Source organism: Setaria viridis, chromosome 1 (assembly GCF_005286985.2).
Source record: "Setaria viridis chromosome 1, Setaria_viridis_v4.0, whole genome shotgun sequence".
Taxonomy (NCBI): Eukaryota; Viridiplantae; Streptophyta; class Magnoliopsida; order Poales; family Poaceae; genus Setaria; species Setaria viridis.
In genome coordinates this window covers 6,106,835-6,127,233 of record NC_048263.2, presented here as the reverse complement: position 1 = coordinate 6,127,233, position 20,399 = coordinate 6,106,835, and the positions used below count along the sequence as shown (strand labels likewise).

Sequence of the window (20,399 nt, the reverse complement as noted above, 5' to 3'; positions counted from 1 at the left end):
AAAGACCATTTTCCCCTGGGAAGAACGTGGGCCCCATCGCAACCACCCTTCTCCTTCCTCCCTCCGCTTGTCTCACCATCGCATCAGCTCGCGCCCGCCACTGCACCCGCTCCGGTCGACGCCCCAGCTTCTACGCTCGCAGCTCTTGTTGTGGTAGCAGCAACGGGGCCTGGAGCTGTTGCTCCTTGGCCTGCCGACGCAGCCCATGAAGTAGGCTGGGGCGGCGCCGCTGCCATCAACCGTCGCAAAGCTGTACCGCAGTGTGCGGCAGTGGCACTGGGGCAAGTGGCGGAGATCTACCTGCCCAGGAATCGGACGCAGCTGTGGCTCGGCACCTTCGACTCTGCCGAGGACGCGACGCTCGCCTACGACAAGGCGGCCTTCCGCCTCCGCGGCGACACGGCACGCCTCAACTTCTCGTCCCTCCACCGCGGCGGCGCGCACCTTGCGGGTCCGCTCAACGCCTCCGTCGACACCAAGCTCACCGTCATCTCCAGGGCCTCGCCGCCACGTCGGATTCCAAATCCGCCACCGCTACCTCGAATTCGCCCGAGGCCTTGGCGTCCACGACCACAATGGAGGGCGACGAGTCGGTGCACTCCACCGGCTCGGCTCCTCCTCTCGTGGCGTTCCAGAAGCAACAACAGCAAGTGGTGCCACTCCCGAAGATGGTGAGCTTGGACTTCACGGAGGCGCCATGGGACGAGTCCGCCGCCTTGCACCTCAACCAGTACCTATCATGGGAGATCGACTGGGACTCCATCCTCTCGTGATCAAGCCAATAAGCAGATTGCTCAATCACGTGCCGGGTCGACGCGAGGTATGGCGACGACGGCATAAGGACGCCTGGCGGGGCGCGTGGTGACATCAAGCGGGCGGCGGTGTTGCACAGGGACGCCCTGGGCTGTTCAAGCCATGAGATGGGGAGGAAGGAAGAGAAGGGTGGTTGCAGTGGGGTCCACGTTCTTCATAGGGGCAAAATGGTCTTTTCATATGGAATTTAACGGTGGTCGGATGGAAAGTTGAACAGAGTGTCAATTTGGAAATGAAAGTTGAAGTCGGTATCAAATAAGGAAGAAAAAAATTTTAAGAACCAAGAAAGAAATGATTAATTTTTTGATGTTAAATAGGGAGTCCTCTCGGGTGTGGAAAGCCAAAGCCAGAGCCAAAACCCCCACGGTCAGATGCTAAAAACAGTGGAGGCCTTGCGGTAAACCCACCCGTGTGGAGGCCTTGCCGTAAACGCCTTAACAAAATAATTAACCCCACTCCGGCGTTAATTTAATCCCACTGCTTAAATCCCTCTCCTTCCTCTCCCCTTCGCCTCCACCACCTCCAGCTCCACCTCGTCTCCCACCACCGCCGCGCGCGAGCCCTAGCCCGATCTCGCCGGCACCACGCCTCAGATCCCGCCGCCCGTGCCGCCCAGGGACGCGCGCCGCCGGATTCGCCGCTCCTCGCGCCGCAGCGCGCCCTGACCGGACCAGGGTAAGTCCTCCGCGCCGGTTGAGCTCGACCAGGCCCCCCTGCTACCCTCCTCGCATTGGGCTGGGGTTGCTCCGGGGATGGGCTCGTCCTGCAGCGGCTTGATGCTTGCTCGTGTTTGTCGGGGTCGTGCTGTTACGGTTTCCGTGTGAATTATCGGGGCGATTTTGGTGTGGGCGTGTGATTTGCTGTGTTTGCGAGTGCTCGTGCGTCGGTTTCGATTCGGAATGCGGTGCCGGCTGCGGTTGGGGGCGTGAGATTTGGTTAATAGTTGACTTTTGGATGCCACCTGTTTCGACTCTTCCACCGTCTTTGGTGGGCATGATTTGATTTAGGCAAGAGGGATCGCCAGCTGTTTTCGTTGTTCTGATCGATGAGACAGTTGGACGATTCAGAATCATTTGTTTGTAGCCCGCCCAGTAGTCACACAGCCAAGCAAGTAGGAGCATGGGGGAGTAGTTACAGAAGTAAGACAAGTAGCAGATCTCGTAGGTTAGCCTTTGGATTAGTAGGGGGTGATTAGCTATAGACTTGTAGTGTTTCATCTTGCTCAAATTGCTTACTGTTCATGATGGCAGTGTGATTTGTAGCTTTCTCAGTCCGTAGACTAATACTGTGGTTACCTTGCATTGCAGCAAAGAAGGCAACTCTGGAGGCATAGCACAATTCATCCTGGCTGGAGGTTCCTGCGTGGCATGCAGTATTGCAGTACTGGTGGAGGCTGTCATCACAAGGCATATATTGTTGTGATTTGGCGATGGCAAGGAGATGAAACAGGTGTGGCAGCGGAGCAGCAAGGACATGACAGCCATGCCCCCTCCGCGCCACCGAGGCGCTGCTAAGAAGCCCATGTGGATCATCGTGCTATTGTCTTTGGTTTGCGTCGCACTTATGGGGGCCTACGTCTACCCACCACGGCGCTACTCTGCATGCTACTTCTTTGCTTCAAGTGTCTGTACTCCGTTCAAGGATTGGCTACCTAATGTTGCTCGGGAGAGAACTGATGAAGAGATTGTTTCATCTGTGGTTAATAGGGACCTCCTTTCAATGCCTATGCCTGTGTCAAAAAATCCAAAGATTGCCTTTATGTTCTTGACACCAGGTTCATTGCCTTTTGAGAAATTATGGGAGAAATTTTTACAGGTTTAGTGCTTATATACACCCATCATCTAATTTTTTAGTTTAAAGTATCAGTTTGTCTTATGTCTGCCTGTACCATCATCATGTAATGGTTCATTTAATTTGTTCGAATTTTTGTGCACAGGGTCACGATGGGCGATATTCCATCTATATCCACGCATCTCGTGAGAAACCTGTACATTCTAGCTCTCTGTTTGTTGGCCGTGAAATTCGCAGTGAAAAGGTACTCCTTCCCACCCCACTTTATATATGCTTTTCTTGGTTAATGCCTTGGTTTCAGTCAGTAAAAATAGCATCATATCTTGACCATTTATGTGATTATTGAGAAAGAAGAAAACTGTGTTACAGCTTTTCTGTTTTGTGCCTTTTTAGTGAATATCTTGCAACACTAGATCAACTGTTTTGTTGCCTGAAATTTTATTAGAGCCTATCTGTCTAGGGATGCCATTAGGTACGATATGGATAACTCTAAGCAGAAGGAGACGCACTGATGACAGTTAAAATTCGGTGTGATTTCAATTGATGTCTATTCAATAGTTGAGCATAATTATCTAAGTTGTGAATAATAGTAACTCAAATCAAACAGATAGTTTCTGATATTGAATCAAGTAACTATCAAGGGTATAATTTGAACTGTTCAGAGGTACTAAGAAAAATAGGTTTTATGCCGCCCATCGTAGTAGCCAAGTTTCTTAGCATGAAACTAACCATATATGACATGTATAGCGTAAAGGTTTCTTTTTTGAGTTCGTACTATTAGGTGTTTGTCTTCCATGCTTTATAGAGCTACATTGGGATTTAAATGAAATAATGGATCTGGTTCTGCGAGACAGGGGAAGATTATGTAGTATAACACTGGGAGTTGGCACACATAGAGAAACAAAATTACTTTGCAAAGGCCAATATGAGAGTGGAAACTGGAAAATCTAAAAACAGTTGTTAGTTTTCAATGGCTATAAGTGAAATTACTTTTGCAGTGAATGAATTGAAATACGGGGTTAGCTTTTAATATAGCTTTGACTTTTGTTTTAGTCTTTATGGAATGTAAACCTATTAAACTATGTCTTCTAAAGTTTCACTAATTTACATCTAGCTTTCCCTTTTCCTGAAACACCATTCTATTGATTTGTGTTTCATTTTTTGTTTATATGGAACTAAAACATTAGAATGACCCTGAATTGCAGGTAGTATGGGGGAGGATTTCAATGGTTGATGCAGAGAAGAGGCTATTAGCAAATGCATTGGAAGATGTTGATAATCAATTTTTCATCTTGCTTTCTGACAGGTTCTAAATGATTTTACATGCAAAAGATTTTTTTTTCAATTCTTTTGCTAGTGATTTTAATTAAAAAAAATTCTTTGTATGACAGCTGTGTTCCACTACATACATTTGATTACATATATAATTATCTGATGGGAACCAATGTCAGCTTCATTGATTGGTAAGAACTCTGTAAGTGATATTTCAGTTCTTATGTAAAGAATAAGCAGATACATGAAACTAGTGTTAAGAGGACATAGTTCTTCGTAACTCCCCATGTATTGAGGACTAGACATCTATGTCAAATTCAATTGGAATCCTATTTTTGTGGTAATAGTTGTGAATCTGGTAATTAGGAATGCTTCTATGATGCCCATAAATTTTTCAGGGACAATGGTGTTCCTGGCATATGTTACTATAAATATAGTAAGGATAGTCTGGATAAGATATGTATTTTGTTCTGAAAAAAATAGATCAAGGAGTTATCCCAGTTTTATTAACTTATAACTGGAGTGAAAAAAAGAGCTTATGTGTTCTTCTGATTTTGTCATATCAGTTTCCTAGATCCTGGCCCGCATGGAACTGGAAGGTATTCCACGGAAATGCTTCCTGAAATAGAACAGAGGGACTTCAGGAAGGGTGCCCAGGTAAATGTTTGCTATACTAGTTCTCTATTTTTCAGAACATATGATGCTCCATAGTATAGGCACTCATATATATCCATAATACTGTCGTGTCGTATAGGCCATCTTACAATCAGGACATGGAGTTTTTATTGATGTATGATTATCATATTTTTTTTTCATGATTTTGCTGAGTATTTTTTTTTTTGTGCTTGCTGCAGTGGTTTGCTATAACACGAAGGCATGCTTTACTGATTCTGGCAGACAACCTTTACTACAATAAGTTCAAGCTATATTGCAAGGTATGTTCCCCTCACATACGTGTTTTTCAATTGAATGTAACTGGACTCAAGTTACGCCTTCCAAATAACATGCTTATGTTCTTTAGGTCTGTGATTTATACCTATCATCATGAAACTTAAGTACAATAATATTTAGAAATGACCTAAAATTTGGAAAATCAGGGAAAAGACTTTTGTCTCATAGCTCCAAATGTGTCAGGCCATAAACCTTTTGGCAGAATGCTATGAGCGTTCCCTCACAAATCCTTTTCATTTCTTCTCAGTGTGAGACTACAGCACACAGGCTTGATTTATAACCGACAAAGCTTGAGCATGTTACATTACATCTCATACAAATAGTCACATGACAGTCTGTTAGCATTATGTCCATGTTACATAATAGCTGTTTCCAGAACAAATGATCATGGGTTTATTTAACCTTATTAGAACAATTCATGGTTTCTTAAAACTTGGTTTTAGCTAAGCAATGCTTTGCTTTTGTGATTTGCAGCCAGCAGAGGGACGCAACTGTATTGCTGATGAGCATTATTTGCCAACCCTCTTCAATGTCAGTAATTGTTTTGAACTGATATTTGTCTTTGCTTTATTCTTGGTCCCTTGCTTTTCATTTTTGATATATTTGGCTTCAACCTTCAGATGGTGGATCCTGGTGGAATTGCCAACTGGTCACTTACTCATGTTGATTGGTCTGAGGGAAAATGGCATCCAAGGTCATATAGGGCTGCAGATGTTACCTATGAACTCTTAAAGAACATAACGGTGTGTTTTTATCTTGCTAAATGGAAAACATATTTTTGCCACTTGTCGTTTTCATACTGATTTGTTTGCTTTACTTTTTGCAGTCTGTCAGTGAGAATTTCCACATTACAAGTGATGATAAGGTAAGCATATTAATTCCTCCCTGTCTCCCAAACAGAACTTAGGAATGTGCTATTACTTCTTTGCTGGGATTTGGTCGTGGTTACTGTCTTACTTTGTACCGTACTTGTCTGAAAACACCTGAAAATATTTTTTTCCCTCGTGTGCCTTTCGCTCAAGGTATCAGTCTTGACCTTAGTTTTTGGATTGTTAAGCAAGGCAACTGTGACCTGTTTCATGTAAACTCTTTTCTGATAGTGTGTTAAGATACTTTGTTCTAACCACTAGCTGGCATGCTGAAGAATGTCCCACGCCAATAATTCTTTGAAGTTGAAAAATACTGTGTTGTAGCATCTGTCTGGATTAACACGTATTTCTTTATCTCCATTGCAGAAAGTTGTGACGGTGGCCCCATGTATGTGGAACGGAACAAAAAGACCGTGCTACCTTTTTGCTAGAAAGTTTTACCCAGAAACTCTGAACAACCTATTGAAGCTATTCTCCAGTTACACATCAGCTTGAGTTCTACATGATTTTTTGTCTTTGGCCTAGGAGATTCACCTAGGATTTCTTTCCTTTTTTCTCTCTCTGTTTCATGTAAATTGTGAAATTGATACTTAGCGGCTTAACACAGAGTCACAGATCCAGGGCCAGAGACATCTTGTAATTCTGAGTCCCTTGGTAGGGCTGAGGTGCTCTTTGTTTAGTATTGACACTGCCCTCCCTGTAATTCGTGGTGCCCTCTGTATGTTTCTGTTAGCCCTTCACTTCACCTTTCACCTCCTCTCTCATATTCTTAGATTCCTAGCTACCATTTCCTGAGTAACAGGGGTTTTGTCAGCACGAACTGTTATTATATGATTAATTCTTTTGTAGACACCAAGTGATTATGAAATGAGTTACACTTTATAGTTTAATCCTGTCTTGTTTTGAGTTTCCATGACACTTTTACCATTCTGGCATGCATGATCATTGCGGATTGGTGGATATTAATTTCATGTAGTTATGAGTGTTCCGTTAACTGATGCAGTTTTATCAGCTTGATTAAGGGCCTGTTTTCTTCCACTTGCTAAACTTTAGCACCCGTCACATCGAATATTTAGATACTAATTAGGAGTATTAAACGTAGACTATTTACAAAACCCATTACATAAGACGAATCTAAACGGCGAGACGAATCTATTAAGCCTAATTAGTCCATGATTTGACAATGTGTTGCTACAGTAAATATTTGCTAATGATGGATTAATTAGGCTTAATTATGCTTAATAGATTCGTCTCGCCGTTTAGATTCCACTTATGTAATTGGTTTTGTAAATAATCTACGTTTACTACTCCTAATTAGTATCTAAACATTCGATGTGACACGTGCTAAAAATAAGACACGGGAAGAAAACGCCCCTAAAAGCTACTGGACTTTGCTCTCCTCCCCGCACTCCACGACGAAAACTGGACGCGTGGCGATCAGCCGCGAGTCCTGGTTGTTTTTCAAAAAAGTTCCTTAGCTTTTCTAGGAATCACAACTCAGCCTAGCTCGTCCAGAACGCACACTAATTGCGTTCATATTTTTTTCAAATAAGCCCTCAAACTAAACTTTATTTCGACACGAAGGAGGAAAAATTCGATAATACTGTCGTATTTGCAAAGAACCCCCCGCCAGGCAGTTTTTCGTAAAACCCGCCGCACCCCGAACGCTAGCTCCCTCACTTCCTCCCAGCCGCCCTCTCGCTCTCCCTCTCTCCTCCTCCCCGCCGCCGCCCTCTCTCTCTCCTGTGTCTCGTGATGCGGCCGCCGCTGATTTCTCTCTCCTTCTCGGTTCTTGCTTGCAGGGGTTCCAGGGAGGGCGGGCAGCTGGGCATGGGCGGGAATGAGAAGGCCCATACGGCCCACATCCCAGCCGCGATCCAAATTCTCGGTGGCTACCCTGTGCTCTCGGCGAGCTCGGACGGCCGCGGCAGCAGCGACCCGTCGGCGCCGGCGACCTACTGCCTCCGCCCCGCGGCCTCATCTCCCTCAACTACCGCCCCTCTGCCTGAGCCCAATCTCGCATCGCCCCCGACCAGCTCGCTAGCCATGGACGCCGGCGGCGGCGGCAGCGGCAGCGGCCAGCTCTTCTCCGTTGACCCCTTGGAGCGCCAGGCCGCGCGGGGCCACGGCGTCGTCACCTCCATGGCCGCCGGCAGCGACGTCATCGTCCTCGGCACCTCCCCCGGCTGGCTCGTCCGCCACGACTACACCTTCGAGGACGCCCACAGCAAGTCTCCCCACCCCACTTCCCCTTGGCTCCTTCCCCTTTCTCAAGGCGTCGTGTCATCTCCCTCGCTGCTTTCCTCCCCTCCTCGTGTAGATCTCGACGGTGTAAAGATCTACAGTTGATGAATGAGAATATGGAGGTTCTTCAAAGCCTGAAACTGGTGTCTACGGAAAATGAGAATAGCAACAAGGGCGATTCAGTCCTGTTCATAGTATGTGAATAAATTGAAGCCTCAAAGTGCAGGTGAGCAAATTGTACATTTCTGTATGATGTGATTACATGTGTCTGATGGAAACTAAGAACCATAGATTTTGCTGCTACCATTATCACACGGTCACTGAAGACTGTGGTAACTGTTTCTCTTTAATTTGTTCTTGGCTTAGTTACATGCTTTAATTTCCAAGTAAAACTGTAAAAGGATGAACTGATGTACACTTTCATTCGTTTCACTGCATGGAACTTGACTGCTTGAATAACAGTTTTCTACTTTTTCCCGTAAGCAGCCTTTTCTTAAGCAAGAAATGGAGCTTTCCTTGTTAGGGCTCCAAAGTGCTGAGAAAACATCACTTGTGAATGCCATTGATGTAAGTATCACGCATTCTTTTGGTACCACTGATATACTGGATACATTTTCCCATGGATAAACATGTATTTTAGCGAGGATAAGATCCCTAAGGATTCAATATGAGAAAGGTAACAAAAGGAAATATCACAATAAAATTGTGGGATCCTGGAGGCCAGCCACAATTTTGGCTGAGGCCTCATTTTGGCGCAGAAAATTTCTCAATTGATGTGTAAATTGAACTGTTTCATGTGAACTTTGAACTGATGGTTTATTCTTAAACTAAATTAACTGACAGCCATATCCTCTCTGAATTTTCTTTCAACTGTGGCTATCACTCGAAGTTGACAAGGATGCTTGAGACTGCACACTACTGTGAGCTTGTGGTACTAATTACTTTTATCACACACCATCATGTGCTAATGTTCACACTTTCAACTGGTTTTTGTGTACTTAATTTGACATGTATCCATGGTTGAAATAAGATTAACGAAAAATGGTATTTTGCAACAAGCTTTGTGACATGGGAATTTCCGGGTTTATGCATCAACAGATCACTCATTTAGCTGCTTCACATACCAATTCAGGTGCTCTTTGAAATGTGCTTCCAAAAATATGTCTCCCATTATTAGTGTTAGGAAACTAATTATCACATTTATAATGCCTTTTTCACCTGTTGTATGTTGATGATGCTGACTGGGATGCTCCTGTTCAATGGAGATCATGATTATAGCCCAGTGATCCTGTTGTCACATTCAGCAACTCATGCTTTTGAGAACCTCTATGCTTTTGATCGGACGTCCTGAGAGTTCCTGTCAAATGATCAATTTCCAATGGATGTTCTCCTACATTCTTTCTTGAGGCCTCTAATTTGAGATTGGAACTCAAGCTTGTTACGCCACACCAGCTACTGAGTTGAGTCTGCTAATAGTGGATAATTCTTTTTGCTTATGTCAGGTGGAGAGCAGTGAAATAGATGATCTGCCATTGTTGCCTCCAAGCTTGCTATCCCACAGCTTCACAGAAAGGTGTTTGCTGCTGCTGAGTGGGGCGTCAAGTTATTGCAGAGGTATGTTCACCTTCCCTGCTTGATACAACCTTCTTTTCTCTGGATTTGGTGGAGAGCAGTGAAATAGATGAATGTTTGATAGGTGGTGATGGATTTGGTTTGGTTAGTCCTTTGTGCTGTTTGAATAATGTGTAAGCTGAATAATAGCTTTTTCTTTTTGCTGAATGAGACAGTGTTAACCCAGTCATCAGTCTCTGGTTTTAGTTTTTGTTCGCTGTTACCCTATTTTCTATCGGGGGTTCAGGACATAACGTTAAAACAAATTGAGTTTACCTCCGGTATCCTGAAGTTATCAAATAAAGGAATACCTTATGTTATTGACATTTGTTTTGCAATCATTTAAATATTTGTGAGGTACAGTTAGTGCTTATTGGTGCCTTTGTTGGGTATTCACTAACATATTACTGCGCCTTTTTGGCCTAGGTCATTGCTGGAGCATGTTGCAGCAGGGGATCACGCTAACCTTTTTACAATTCAAGATTCCAATTATGATCCTCATCTTTTCTGAATAATTGTTATTGTAACCTGCAGAAGTTGCTTTCTCTGGATGACGATCAGGAAGATTCAGATGATCTTTGTAAGTTTCATGAACTTTGCTGCTTACACTTTCTACTGATGCTTCTCTGTGTGTTTCCTGATAGCAAATTTCATTATTATCAGTTTTAGGTGACCAAAAGCATTCTTCCAAGACTGTAGAAGTGCTGACATGATTTATGGATCAATTCGCATGAATGAAAGCTTCAGAAACACCTTTGTTAGGACAAAAAGGAAACAAACATGGAATTTATTTCCATTTTTTATTCATTTGTGCCAGAACTAGGTGAAATCATAGCGAGGGATTGTATACTTACTGCTGTTGAGATGTCTGTTCATCAAACGTTGATAACTATAGGAACCTATCTATTTACCTTTTTGACAATAAAGGGTGAAGAATGTTCTAGTTTCCTGTATGGCAGCATGGTTTCAGTATAAGCTGAACTTGTTCCTGCAAAACTATTCAGTATAGTAAATAAAACACTATAGCATTGGTACTAATCATGTTATATTCCAAAAATGTGGATATCGCACAAGAAAGCGTTAATATACAACATCTTCACTCAGCAAAGAACCTCATGCTGTACAGGTTTGCTGATCTACTCAACTGAGAATGATCAGAAGTAGCAACCAGATCAGAGAAGACTTGAGTTGCTATGTTTTCCAGGAGCAGCCACTGCTACAAGGTCACTGAAAGGATCACCAAACGGATTTGGAGCTCCGGAGGGAGGCGCAGCGTACTGATATTGGTGGTGGTACATAATCGGTGTTGGCATCGCCATGATCTGTTGCTGCTGCTGAAAATGCTGATGCTGCTGTGGCTGGAAATACTGCTGTTGTGCCTGGTAGTAATGTTGGTGCTGCTGGGTCATCAGTGCCAACTGCACATTAGATGGTGGTGCGAAGCTACTGGACATGGCAAACGGGTCACTGGCATTGGCTTCGAAAGGGTTAGCTGCGCCAAGGCTACCAGTGTAGGTCACGCTGGCGATCTGCTTCCTCCTCGCTTCGTCCTCGTAGAGGCTGTCGAGTAACAATTTGTCAAAGCCTCCAGCCTGTTCATCAGATGCCGCTTTATATGTAAGTGGTTTATCTCTGGGTTACTCTTAATTTGCAGTAGTGATGACTCATGAGCAATGTCTCTGAATTTTGCCCCAAAAGGTGGATATCTGAAAAGCAGGTTATGGAGTAAGGGTTGCACATACCAAGTTAGTCTTAACTGGTTGGCTTGTATGGGTGCTTGGAGCAGTGACCAGTGCCAACTCCCACCCAGATGAATTGACGTCGAACAGATTTTGAGATGCTGACCCCTTGTTTTGGTCATCTACATGCAAGACCAGAGCAACTGATGACATTTCCTTCTCATTGCATCACTTAATATCATCTGGACAGTTTGGTATTCAACGTTTCAACAATAGCACTTGTAAAATTGTGATATATATACCTGGAGCTACAATTGCAAGTGCCAATGCATTGCTTTCTTCCAGTTCTGTAACCAAAGGGTTCACCTCTGCATCCAGGTTCTGCATACATTGCAGACCCAAGAACGTAAAGGGGTTCAGAAAAACATATGCTAGATTTATTTTTAGCAGAAACGAATCAGGTGAAAGACTAGGAAGAATACTAATAGATCTCCAGTTGTTTGCTGTGGTTGGGGTTCTGGTTCAGGCTCAGGTTGAGGCTCTGGTTCTTGTTCAGGCTCTTCTTTCTCCTCTTCTGCTGGCTTTTCGGGTTCCTCTGGAGCTTGTTGGTCATAAGTCAGAAGCTTTGGCTCCTCACTCTCCTGCTTTGGAAATATCAAGAGTCACTAAACACAACAGTACAACAGAGCTGTTCCAGTACTAGGTTCTCAAAAAGTTAGATAGACTCAAACATGTCGGTGACTCCAAACATGGTGGGACCCACATGTCGGTGCCTCAAAGATAGAGACCTCAAAGTTGGAGGATCTCGTTCCAAAAGTTGAGAAGTTCTTCACTCACCACACTCTTGATTGAGGGGCGGGGTGCTTCTCTGATGTACTCTTCCATTGTTGCAAGGAATGATGGGGGTGGCTGCACAACAGTCGTGATGAGTACATATTAGAATTTGGTCATCATAACAGTCTGGCATTTCATTGGGTCTAAGCCTGTCCACTGATATTTCTGCTATTCCGTGCCGATTGAGACTTTTTGGTGTTGTAAGCCTTGTAACTGCTATGAATCAAGATGGCAAGATGCAGAGACAGTAACTAACCTGCCTGAGAGTAGGAAACTGGAATGTCCTGGCCAGCTCAAGTTGTTTGCAGAAGTCATAGAAATCAGCAAGGTTTTCTGCCTGCGAATTTTGATAAATCTCAAAACGATTTTCTTCTGACAAGCAATTGGTAAGCTTGCTAAGCTTCAATTCAGTACAACAAAAATGCAGCTACAAAAATTGAGGCACCTGCAAGCCAGCTCGTTTGTAAACAGCAAGAGCTTTGATAGCATCAAACTTTGGCATATCGAAGAACTGCACCCGATAGGTTGGAGTAAGAAAAGTATGAACATGATTCAGCAACAGAGAAAACCATGAAAAAAAAATAGAGAAACCATGGTTCATGTGGTAGAATTTCTACTTCACCATATCAACAAGATTGATGATGCCATCATTAATAGCACAATAGATCTTAAAGCTCTCCTTCACAACCTAATAAATGCAGGAAGACCATAAAATATCTGACAACAAAAATATCTTGCAAAATGGGAAGAACCTATGCAAGAAATGAAAATGCTTGCAGCTTACCAGGGCTAGTGCATACTGAATAAGGTAATTCGAGCAGGCAGCACCTTCAGGCTGCAGTGGTGAAAACAAGGATGCAACTAGTGAACGGCATGCATTCAACAAGCTTACAACTTACAAGAGCTAGAACTTGGGCGTATCAAACCTGAACTCCAACAACCCTGAAAAGCAGCTGCTGCAGTGCAGGCAACTGCTCCAAAAGATCTGGGCAAGGTAGGGTCCTGGTTTTACTATGTCCCTGTATTGTCAGGATCACAGAACGCAATCATGACACAAGCTCTATATTGTTAAACTGACAAATATCGAATTCGAGAGAGACAAAATTACCTTGCTAGAACACTGGGGTGATCTCATGAGACGCTCAGTTTCGATGTCGTATTTGAGAACCCTAAAGCACTCGAGCCGTTCCTCCAGGAAGAGAGCATAAGTGCGAACCCACGCGGAGCAATCCCAGGCTGTCACGCAGAAAACAAAACAGATAAAATTGTGGCATCATTTAACAGGACATACTGAATTAGAGATTCCCCTGATGTTCAGCACTGACCTAATTGGCTCGAGTCATCCTTGAAATTTGCTATATGCAAAATGTTTCCCCTGTATGTGTAGGCCAGGAACTCCTCTTTGAATGTGGGATCACCTTCTCTCAGAAGCCTATGTACCACTATCAATGTCTTCAATGCAACCTGTAAGATGCTATCAAATATTATTATAATTAAGAAAAATGAAAAATGAATTCTACACATGGTGATTGTAGAGGAGGGATTAAAGAAAAAGGAGGAATAACACCCACTATCCAGTTCTTTGTCTTGGACAATCTTCTTGACAGTGCATATATGCAGTACGTGACGTCTGCACGAGGGCGATTTGCTGAGGTTGCGAAGAATATTTCTGCGGTACGAAATGGAATTATAAGGATGCTACAGAAATTGGGGCGTGGGAATAGATTGGCAGATTCAAGGTAGAAGATGGAGAAGGAACATGATGACTACTCACTTCTGACGTGCCGTTCCTTGGGAGGGCATTCAACATGGTTGGTTGCCTTCACAATTGCAATATCCAATTCCTTTTCTCAGACAAACAAAGAACATCAAACAGCTGATGAGATTGAACCATCAAAGAGAACGTTCACGCCAGTTACAGGTAAATCAGAGGCGAATTCAGAATCCACACAATTCTCCATTGAAAATAACCGCAAATTGAAAATTCCAATCGAGTTTACATTTTACACAAATTAGACAATCAAGGATAAGATAACCCATGAAAATAAACGAGCCGAAATTCCCCATCCTGATCATCATTTCTACATTGCCTCAGGTGAGAATTGAGAAAAAAGAAAGGGGGAGCAAAGAAAACGCATCAATGTTTCCTGGTCGTGACCATTCTGTTCGCCGCCATCACCATTGCTCACCTTGAAGTCGCTGTTGACCTTGGCGAGGCCGACCTTGGTGGAGTCCTTGAGGGCGCCGTAGGCCTTGCGCCACGACCCCATCGAGGCCGTGATCACCCAACCCACAATGCGCCCTCTTCCTCTCTCTCTCTCACCTCGCCTCCTCCCTCCCTTCCAATTGCCAAGGCCACCCCGCCGCCACGCCCCCCCTGCTTCACCATGTCCTTCCCACCACACATGCCTCTCACTAATTTTAGCCTGCGGTCGGTGCTCCATTGCCGCCATTTGCATCTGCCCGGTATGCGCGGGAGGAGGACGATAGACCGCCATCCATCCTCTCTGCCAGGTGGGCCGTCACGTGCACCTGCTGGCCCAATGAACTAAGGCCCGTGAAGGAAGATGCTAAGCTGGTGAAGGCCCAGCCCACGAAGCTTTCTGCTCCCTAAAACCCCGCTTCTGCTTTCCCCTAACCGACCGCCGCGCTAGCTACTCGACGCCTCGCCCCCTCACCGCCTCCGTCGCCCTCGCCTCGACCTCGCGCCCGCGGCGGCCGCTGCTCGTCTGCTCCGATGGCGGTAAGAGCAACTCCATCCCACCACTCATCCCACTCCCTCCCTACCCGGGCCGATCTAGAGAGGGGAGTATCGGAGAGAGAGAGGAGCGCTAGCTTGCGGCCCCACAAAGCAGCTGCCGCGGCATCTCTGTAGCTCGGTGCCGGCGAAGCTGCGCCGCGCCGTTGCCCCATGCGCCGGCCCATACGTCGGAGGAGGGGGAGGCTTGCTGCTCCAGGGTCACGTACGCGGGCGGCGGGCGGCGGGAGAGGGGATCTGGGGATGGGAGGTGCCTCGGTGGCTGCGGACCGCCTGCTGCCTGCGTTCCCAGCCACCAGCGTCGTGCGCACGGCCTGCCACCTTCCTGTGCTCCCGCTGCGATACAGCTGCCAGAGACAGCAAGAAAAACTGAAGAGTAAGGGTGCGTTATTCTCTGCTGATTCTAGCAGGAGCTCTGTCAAACAGTTTTCCAGAGAAGTGATTCTCTGCTGATTCTGTAAAGTGATTTTCTAAAATGAACTAAGAGGCTGGGAGCAGAAAAAAATAGCTTTTCCTGATTCTGTGAAGTGATTCTCCATCCTAATTTTAAGAGTTTATACTAGAGAATCAAAGAGAAAGTGAGAATCACTTTCAGTCACGGAATCACTTCTCTCAGAGAATCAGCTCCCATAGAGAATTAGAATCAGATGGAGCTCTACCAAACGCACCTAATATGGAGAGAGGGGGGGGGAGGGGGTATTGATTCATCTTTTTACGGAAGCAATGCAATTCCTTTTTGCATAGCTTCAATTTTGCAGCCCATTCTTCTTTACGTAGCTTCAATTTTGCAGGGATTTCTCCATATTACTGATCTCTTTATATTACTTATTCCTCAATTTTGCAGCAATGATCTAGAATTTGATGAGATCATATGCTCATGGTAGTTACTTTATATGAATATAAAATATTGGAGGGTTCAATATAAGAGGGCAAGTATGAGGGGTTTGTTGGAGATCATTGTGAAGTATGAGAGAGAAATTGGATGAGAGACTCTCATTCGGGTGGAATAGGAGGCCAAAATTAGGAGGTGGGTTGGAGTTGCTCTAAGCTCCCTTACTTTCCCTGGCTCGCTCTCGATCCCTCTTTCTAGGCAGTTTGCATACTAGATCTGTTCGCACTTCTGATTAGTCGTCGTGTGATTTGGCGTCGTCGACTATTCTCTACCTGGCTAGTTTGTGTTTCATGCACCCGTTAGTCTAGAGTTGAGACACCTAGGTTGAATTCCTGGAAGATAGATACTAGATAGGTCATAAGTGAGGTCTATGGTTTGGGATACTTGAAGCAATCAGCTATGGAATCTGGGTGTGGGGGAATTGTTAAAGAGTAATTTGATGGTGCACCAGAGTATAGGCATCAGGAGTTCAGAGATTACGAAGGGATGCTACTTTTCACCTGGATCTAGTAATCCTGGAATGCCCTCATGTTTGGAACTCACTGGGATAGATTGACTTCCCTCGCTTGAATTGGGGTTCCTTTTTCTCTAACATGGTTTCCGTACTTTTTTTCGCATTGCCAATATCCTGGGTTGAGTTCTGGATGGATTTTTTTTCCTGTTTTGCCTCACCACTGTACTGTTGTATCCATATAGCCGATGCACCTGCTAAGTTGAGCCTAGTCCTTTCACCTTTGCCAGTACCATGGTAGTCTCGTATCACGTTTGCAATTGTTTCTGCTAGCTTAGTCCAAAGGTGCATCCATATTTGTCTGTAAGTGTGCACATACACAGTTGATTACTGTTCTGTACTACTTCAGTTAATGAATTTAATTGTGATTTAACATCAGGTGAAAACTGAAAAGCATCTATTCTTAATGAGCTAGGCAGGGTGTATGCTGCTAGGCTCAATTCCAAGTCTTGTAGCTGCAGAATAAATTTGAAAAACACTAAGATAATCATCTAGATAAGCAGATAATTGCATCTGATTTATTGTTGACTTGTTTATATATCTTTGCCATGATAGTTGAGTTTTGGTGGATGATTAGTCTGATATTAATTAAGGCTGAGCCATTGGGATTGTCTTGCAGGCCTAAGATCTTATTAATGCACCAGACTGATGTGGTGCCTTGCAGTATGGTATCATGGTTTCATTACCATTTCATAATGGAAATATGTCATTTAGTTGACCCATGGAATTCACTAATGAACTAAAGAAGTCCAAAGAATGCAATGAGAGTTTATATATATATATATATATATATTTGCCTGTCACAATAACGCATGACATTCTGGTACACTTACTAATGGATTCTTGCTTTGTGCAGACTGTGCCAGTTAACCCAAAACCTTTCTTGAACAACCTGACAGGGAAGCCTGTAATTGTCAAACTCAAGTGGGGTATGGAGTACAAAGGTATTCAGTTTGTTTCAGTTTTCAACGGTTACAATTTATTATTTTCTAGATACTGTGCCTACCCTTAACCATACTTATAAGCCTTTATTTTACATTCTCAGGATATCTTGTTTCTGTGGATTCTTATATGAACCTTCAGGTACGAATTTGACAGTTTGGCTATCTTACTATTAGATCTACCAGCAGTTTTTTTTTACAAAAATAGCCCATTATCTATTGAATATGAAGCGACCTACAAAATTCATTACTACTTTTCTCTACTGCGTGCAGCTTGCTAACACAGAGGAGTACATTGATGGGCAATTCTCTGGAAACCTGGGAGAGATTTTGATCAGGTAGACTTTTTGATCCTTTGCTTCGAGCATGTGCCAAGTACTGTTGCCATGTAAATCAAGATAACCCAGGAAAAGCTTGCATGCTGTCATCCCGTTGCTCTAATCTGACTATACTAAGGGTAGTATGGATCTGCAGAAGTTACATTTCAAGGAAAGCTAGGGGTCCTTAAAAAACATAATGTCTTTGAACTTTTTAGAACTGGGGTGTTGGGTCAAATAGTTGGGAATCTGGGATGCATCTTCATGTCCAGTCTTTTGCTTCTGGTATTTGATCAAACTAAGCTCTTTCGCATTGCATATTCAGTTGGCTCTCGTATGATTCATTTATGCTTGTTCAATCTACAGGTGCAACAATGTTATGTACCTCCGAGGTGTTCCAGAGGATGCGGAGATAGAGGATGCGGAGTGAGAAGACTTGAAGCATGTTTAGATTGATTGATGTAATATGATTCTGACGTGTGCTTGGGTGTGCTGGTGACAACCTATTCTGCCAAATCCTAGCTTTGAACTTAATGAGTGGTGAAGCATGTCAGTCTACTTTCTGTCATTCTGCTGAATGTTTGAACTGAAAGCTAGGACTAGAGGTGTTATTCAAACTTCTTTCAGTTAAGAGTATTGCTGTCATTCTGCTGAATGTGAGAATTACCAGATTTTTTAACCAATTGCTCTTCTGCCTGCCAAATGAAATTATCTGAATGTGAGCTTACGTGATGGGTGCGACATCATCCCTAGCCAAATCAACCTATATTTTTTATGCGATGCTATCATTGGATCAGTTGACATTTGCATGTTGCAGTTCGTAGCAAACTATCTACAGACTACTGTCGTCGCTCCAGCACAGAGAGAGACGCGTTGCCGCCATCTGCATCTGCCCGATAGGCGCGGGAGGACGACGTCACCATCTGCCTGGTGGGCCTCACGTGCACCTAGTGGCCCGTTGAGGCCCATACTTCCTCTCAAACACACAAACACACACACGGCAGGCAAGAGTCAACAGCGGCCCAGTTCGGCCCAACAACCTCCGCTCCCATTTGCCGAACAAATTCCCCTTCCCCTTCCTCTCCCCACTCCACCCACCCACACGCCGACGAGCAAACCCTAGCGAGAGGCGAGAGGGAGAGATCGGCCATGGCGCTGCGAGCCCTGTACAACGAGATCCGGGGCATGAAGGTCCGGGAGGTGCCGGCGTACCTGAAGCCGCGGCTCACCTGGGAGAACGTCAAGAAGAGCGCCGACCAGGCCGTCGACCGCTACATCGAGAAGTACATCGAGACGAGCAAGCCGGACCCGCTCTTCCACGTCTGCTTCGGCGGGATGGCCTTCTCCTACCTCGTCGCGCTGCCCTGGGAGCGGGCCCACCTCGCCCACCTCGAGGAGATGGAGAGGACCGGCGGGAAGCACCACTAGATCCACCGCCCCCGTCCGTCGCCGGCCACACCGAGGTGAGTCCGCGGTTCCCCGTCTCGTCCTGTACGATCTGATCCGATCCAGTCCTGTCTGACGAACGTGGGTTTCCGACCGGCTTGCTGGTGGACGAGTTCAACGGTTGTAGATTTTGGCGCGTTTGGTAGGTGCGGAGCAATGTCGGCTGTAGATCGGGGTCTTTGTGGTGATTAGTATTGCTTGTGGTGTCTTGTTATAGCGATGATTGTTTGCCTGTATTTGTGCTGACTGGTTGAAATGTGAAATGGGACAATGCCCCTTTTATCTAGAAATTTTGAGCTACCCTAATGCGTCCACTGTTTTGCCTGCTAGGGGTACTGAGATTTAGTTGATGAATGCAGATACAAGTTTAAATTGGGATCCTTTTGGATTACATGGAACTATTCGCTTGCGATTACATCTTTCCTTGATCGTGGTGTTGTCTTTTTTTTGCCATTTATATAGTCTGTAATTGTTCAGGAAACTCAGCCATCTGATTGCCTCATCACATCACATCAATGAAGTCCTACTTAATATGCCCTAATTTACAAAGCTTAATCCTTAATTCACTTCAAGGTTTACCATTCAGTAGATTGTATTTGCATATGTATTGTACTCTATTGGGGATGTAAGTTAACTAGGTCTAATCGTCTTACTGAGTATATTGGTGTGCTGGGTTAACGATGGAAGATATTCTCTTGAAATAGTTAAATTGAAATTACTAAACTCGTTTACTGCCATTTGAACTGGAAAACAGTTCTTTTGCAGAATTGCTGGTTCGCTTCCAACCAAGTGAGAAAATGAATCTGTATACGTCATAACCAAAATTCTTTTGAACTCGTTTAGTGATAGCCTGATAGACCATAAAGCTTAGTGTGGGTTATGAAAGAAGCTAGCTTGTAGCTGAAAATGCTGCTCCACTGTGTACTTGAAATGTCTTGGATCCATTGCTAAACATTATTTTGAAAATACTTAAGAGATTGCTAAACATGATTTAGAAAGTACTTCAGAGATTAGTGCGAGGTCATTTTTTTAGTTAAACTTGGAGAAGGATCTGACTATGGTGATGCAAAAATGTGTTCAGGCTTTGGCAAGATATGGTATTTGCTGTGATTGTATGTGCCTGTTACTAGTTCACCACTTGATTTTTGATTTTAGGTTTAGCTACCTTTCCAATTATTAGTGACACCCTTGTTTCTATGTGTTTCAGGACTGGTGGCTTTTCTGGGGTCCATTCTGGATAATGGCTTATATTTTCTTCTACTGATGAGCTTCTGGAGTCATGTTCATTTGGTGCTTTATTTTGTACTCAGACAGCAAGAAACTGTCCAGCTTATCGTTATGTTCCTCAGTATTGTCATAAGCAACTTCAAACTGAGAAGTGCATGCATTGTGATTAAAAACGTTTTCAGTAATTGAGTACAAGTCTGTTTCGAAATACATACTCTAGTAATTTTTTGATGCATCGCTGGA

At 44.3% G+C, this 20,399-nt stretch overlaps 5 protein-coding genes across 12 annotated transcripts; 4 read left to right on the top strand and 1 right to left on the bottom strand.

The window, feature by feature from the left end:
• Positions 1-1,301: 1,301 nt before the first annotated feature.
• Positions 1,302-6,586, top strand: LOC117833946 (glycosyltransferase BC10). The gene is made up of 11 exons (XM_034713539.2): positions 1,302-1,488; positions 2,121-2,628; positions 2,750-2,848; positions 3,810-3,910; positions 3,996-4,067; positions 4,443-4,533; positions 4,731-4,811; positions 5,302-5,358; positions 5,448-5,570; positions 5,654-5,692; positions 6,063-6,586. The coding sequence occupies exons 2-11, from the start codon at positions 2,254-2,256 to the stop codon at positions 6,189-6,191; spliced, it is 1,167 nt and encodes a 388-aa protein (XP_034569430.1). The 5' UTR covers positions 1,302-1,488; positions 2,121-2,253; the 3' UTR covers positions 6,192-6,586.
• Positions 6,587-6,723: 137 nt separating this feature from the next.
• On the top strand, positions 6,724-12,344 carry LOC117857692 (uncharacterized). Of its 7 annotated transcripts, none has more exons than XR_011897469.1 (7): positions 7,317-8,166; positions 8,427-8,507; positions 8,830-8,871; positions 9,443-9,554; positions 10,086-10,131; positions 10,678-11,168; positions 11,250-12,344. XR_011897469.1 is itself a non-coding variant. In XM_072291747.1 (6 exons), exons 2-5 carry the CDS (start codon positions 8,445-8,447, stop codon positions 10,103-10,105), a joined length of 237 nt encoding a protein of 78 aa, XP_072147848.1. In that variant the 5' UTR covers positions 7,328-8,166; positions 8,427-8,444; the 3' UTR covers positions 10,106-10,131; positions 10,215-10,498. The 7 variants fall into 7 exon arrangements, 1 of the variants encoding a protein (XP_072147848.1); XR_011897466.1 differs by having other exon boundaries at positions 7,351-8,166; positions 9,978-10,131; positions 11,250-11,574; XM_072291747.1 differs by lacking the exons at positions 10,678-11,168; positions 11,250-12,344 and adding an exon at positions 10,215-10,498 and having other exon boundaries at positions 7,328-8,166.
• Positions 10,580-14,562, bottom strand: LOC117857751 (putative clathrin assembly protein At5g57200). Its single transcript, XM_034740594.2, has 15 exons — positions 14,254-14,562; positions 13,839-13,908; positions 13,636-13,733; positions 13,390-13,528; positions 13,173-13,300; positions 12,991-13,083; positions 12,849-12,899; positions 12,687-12,752; positions 12,510-12,575; positions 12,321-12,401; positions 12,068-12,139; positions 11,713-11,871; positions 11,533-11,611; positions 11,294-11,412; positions 10,580-11,143 (listed from the first exon to the last, which is right to left on the bottom strand). Exons 1-15 carry the CDS (start codon positions 14,560-14,562, stop codon positions 10,724-10,726), a joined length of 1,950 nt encoding a protein of 649 aa, XP_034596485.1. The 3' UTR covers positions 10,580-10,723.
• A 107-nt stretch (positions 14,563-14,669) lies between these two features.
• LOC117857738 (probable small nuclear ribonucleoprotein F) lies at positions 14,670-18,166 on the top strand. Of its 2 annotated transcripts, none has more exons than XM_034740572.2 (5): positions 14,670-14,807; positions 17,082-17,169; positions 17,271-17,308; positions 17,440-17,504; positions 17,850-18,166. In XM_034740572.2, exons 1-5 carry the CDS (start codon positions 14,802-14,804, stop codon positions 17,911-17,913), a joined length of 261 nt encoding a protein of 86 aa, XP_034596463.1. In that variant the 5' UTR covers positions 14,670-14,801; the 3' UTR covers positions 17,914-18,166. The 2 variants fall into 2 exon arrangements, with proteins under 2 accessions (XP_034596463.1, XP_034596471.1); XM_034740580.2 differs by lacking the exon at positions 14,670-14,807 and adding an exon at positions 15,555-15,849.
• Positions 18,167-18,553: 387 nt separating this feature from the next.
• LOC117857729 (uncharacterized) lies at positions 18,554-20,366 on the top strand. Its single transcript, XM_034740560.2, has 2 exons — positions 18,554-18,946; positions 20,137-20,366. Exon 1 carries the CDS (start codon positions 18,633-18,635, stop codon positions 18,909-18,911), a length of 279 nt encoding a protein of 92 aa, XP_034596451.1. The 5' UTR covers positions 18,554-18,632; the 3' UTR covers positions 18,912-18,946; positions 20,137-20,366.
• Positions 20,367-20,399: the final 33 nt, after the last annotated feature.

Excerpts from the sequence above, each read along its gene's own strand:
- LOC117833946 (XM_034713539.2), top strand. The coding sequence starts at position 2,254 with ATGAAACAGGTGTGGCAGCGGAGCAGCAAGGACATGACAGCCATGCCC. Across the intron at positions 4,534-4,730 it reads ACTTCAGGAAGGGTGCCCAG|TGGTTTGCTATAACACGAAG; the intron begins GTAAATGTTTGC and ends TGCTTGCTGCAG. Across the intron at positions 5,571-5,653 it reads AACTCTTAAAGAACATAACG|TCTGTCAGTGAGAATTTCCA; the intron begins GTGTGTTTTTAT and ends TACTTTTTGCAG.
- LOC117857692 (XM_072291747.1), top strand. The coding sequence starts at position 8,445 with ATGGAGCTTTCCTTGTTAGGGCTCCAAAGTGCTGAGAAAACATCACTT. Across the intron at positions 8,508-8,829 it reads CACTTGTGAATGCCATTGAT|TTGACAAGGATGCTTGAGAC; the intron begins GTAAGTATCACG and ends TATCACTCGAAG. Across the intron at positions 8,872-9,442 it reads CACACTACTGTGAGCTTGTG|GTGGAGAGCAGTGAAATAGA; the intron begins GTACTAATTACT and ends TGCTTATGTCAG.
- LOC117857751 (XM_034740594.2), bottom strand. The coding sequence starts at position 14,562 with ATGGCGGTCTATCGTCCTCCTCCCGCGCATACCGGGCAGATGCAAATG. Across the intron at positions 13,734-13,838 it reads CAAGGAACGGCACGTCAGAA|AAATATTCTTCGCAACCTCA; the intron begins GTGAGTAGTCAT and ends TTCGTACCGCAG. Across the intron at positions 13,084-13,172 it reads CACCCCAGTGTTCTAGCAAG|GGACATAGTAAAACCAGGAC; the intron begins GTAATTTTGTCT and ends CTGACAATACAG.
- LOC117857738 (XM_034740572.2), top strand. Across the intron at positions 17,170-17,270 it reads GTGGGGTATGGAGTACAAAG|GATATCTTGTTTCTGTGGAT; the intron begins GTATTCAGTTTG and ends TTACATTCTCAG. Across the intron at positions 17,309-17,439 it reads ATTCTTATATGAACCTTCAG|CTTGCTAACACAGAGGAGTA; the intron begins GTACGAATTTGA and ends TACTGCGTGCAG.
- LOC117857729 (XM_034740560.2), top strand. The coding sequence starts at position 18,633 with ATGGCGCTGCGAGCCCTGTACAACGAGATCCGGGGCATGAAGGTCCGG.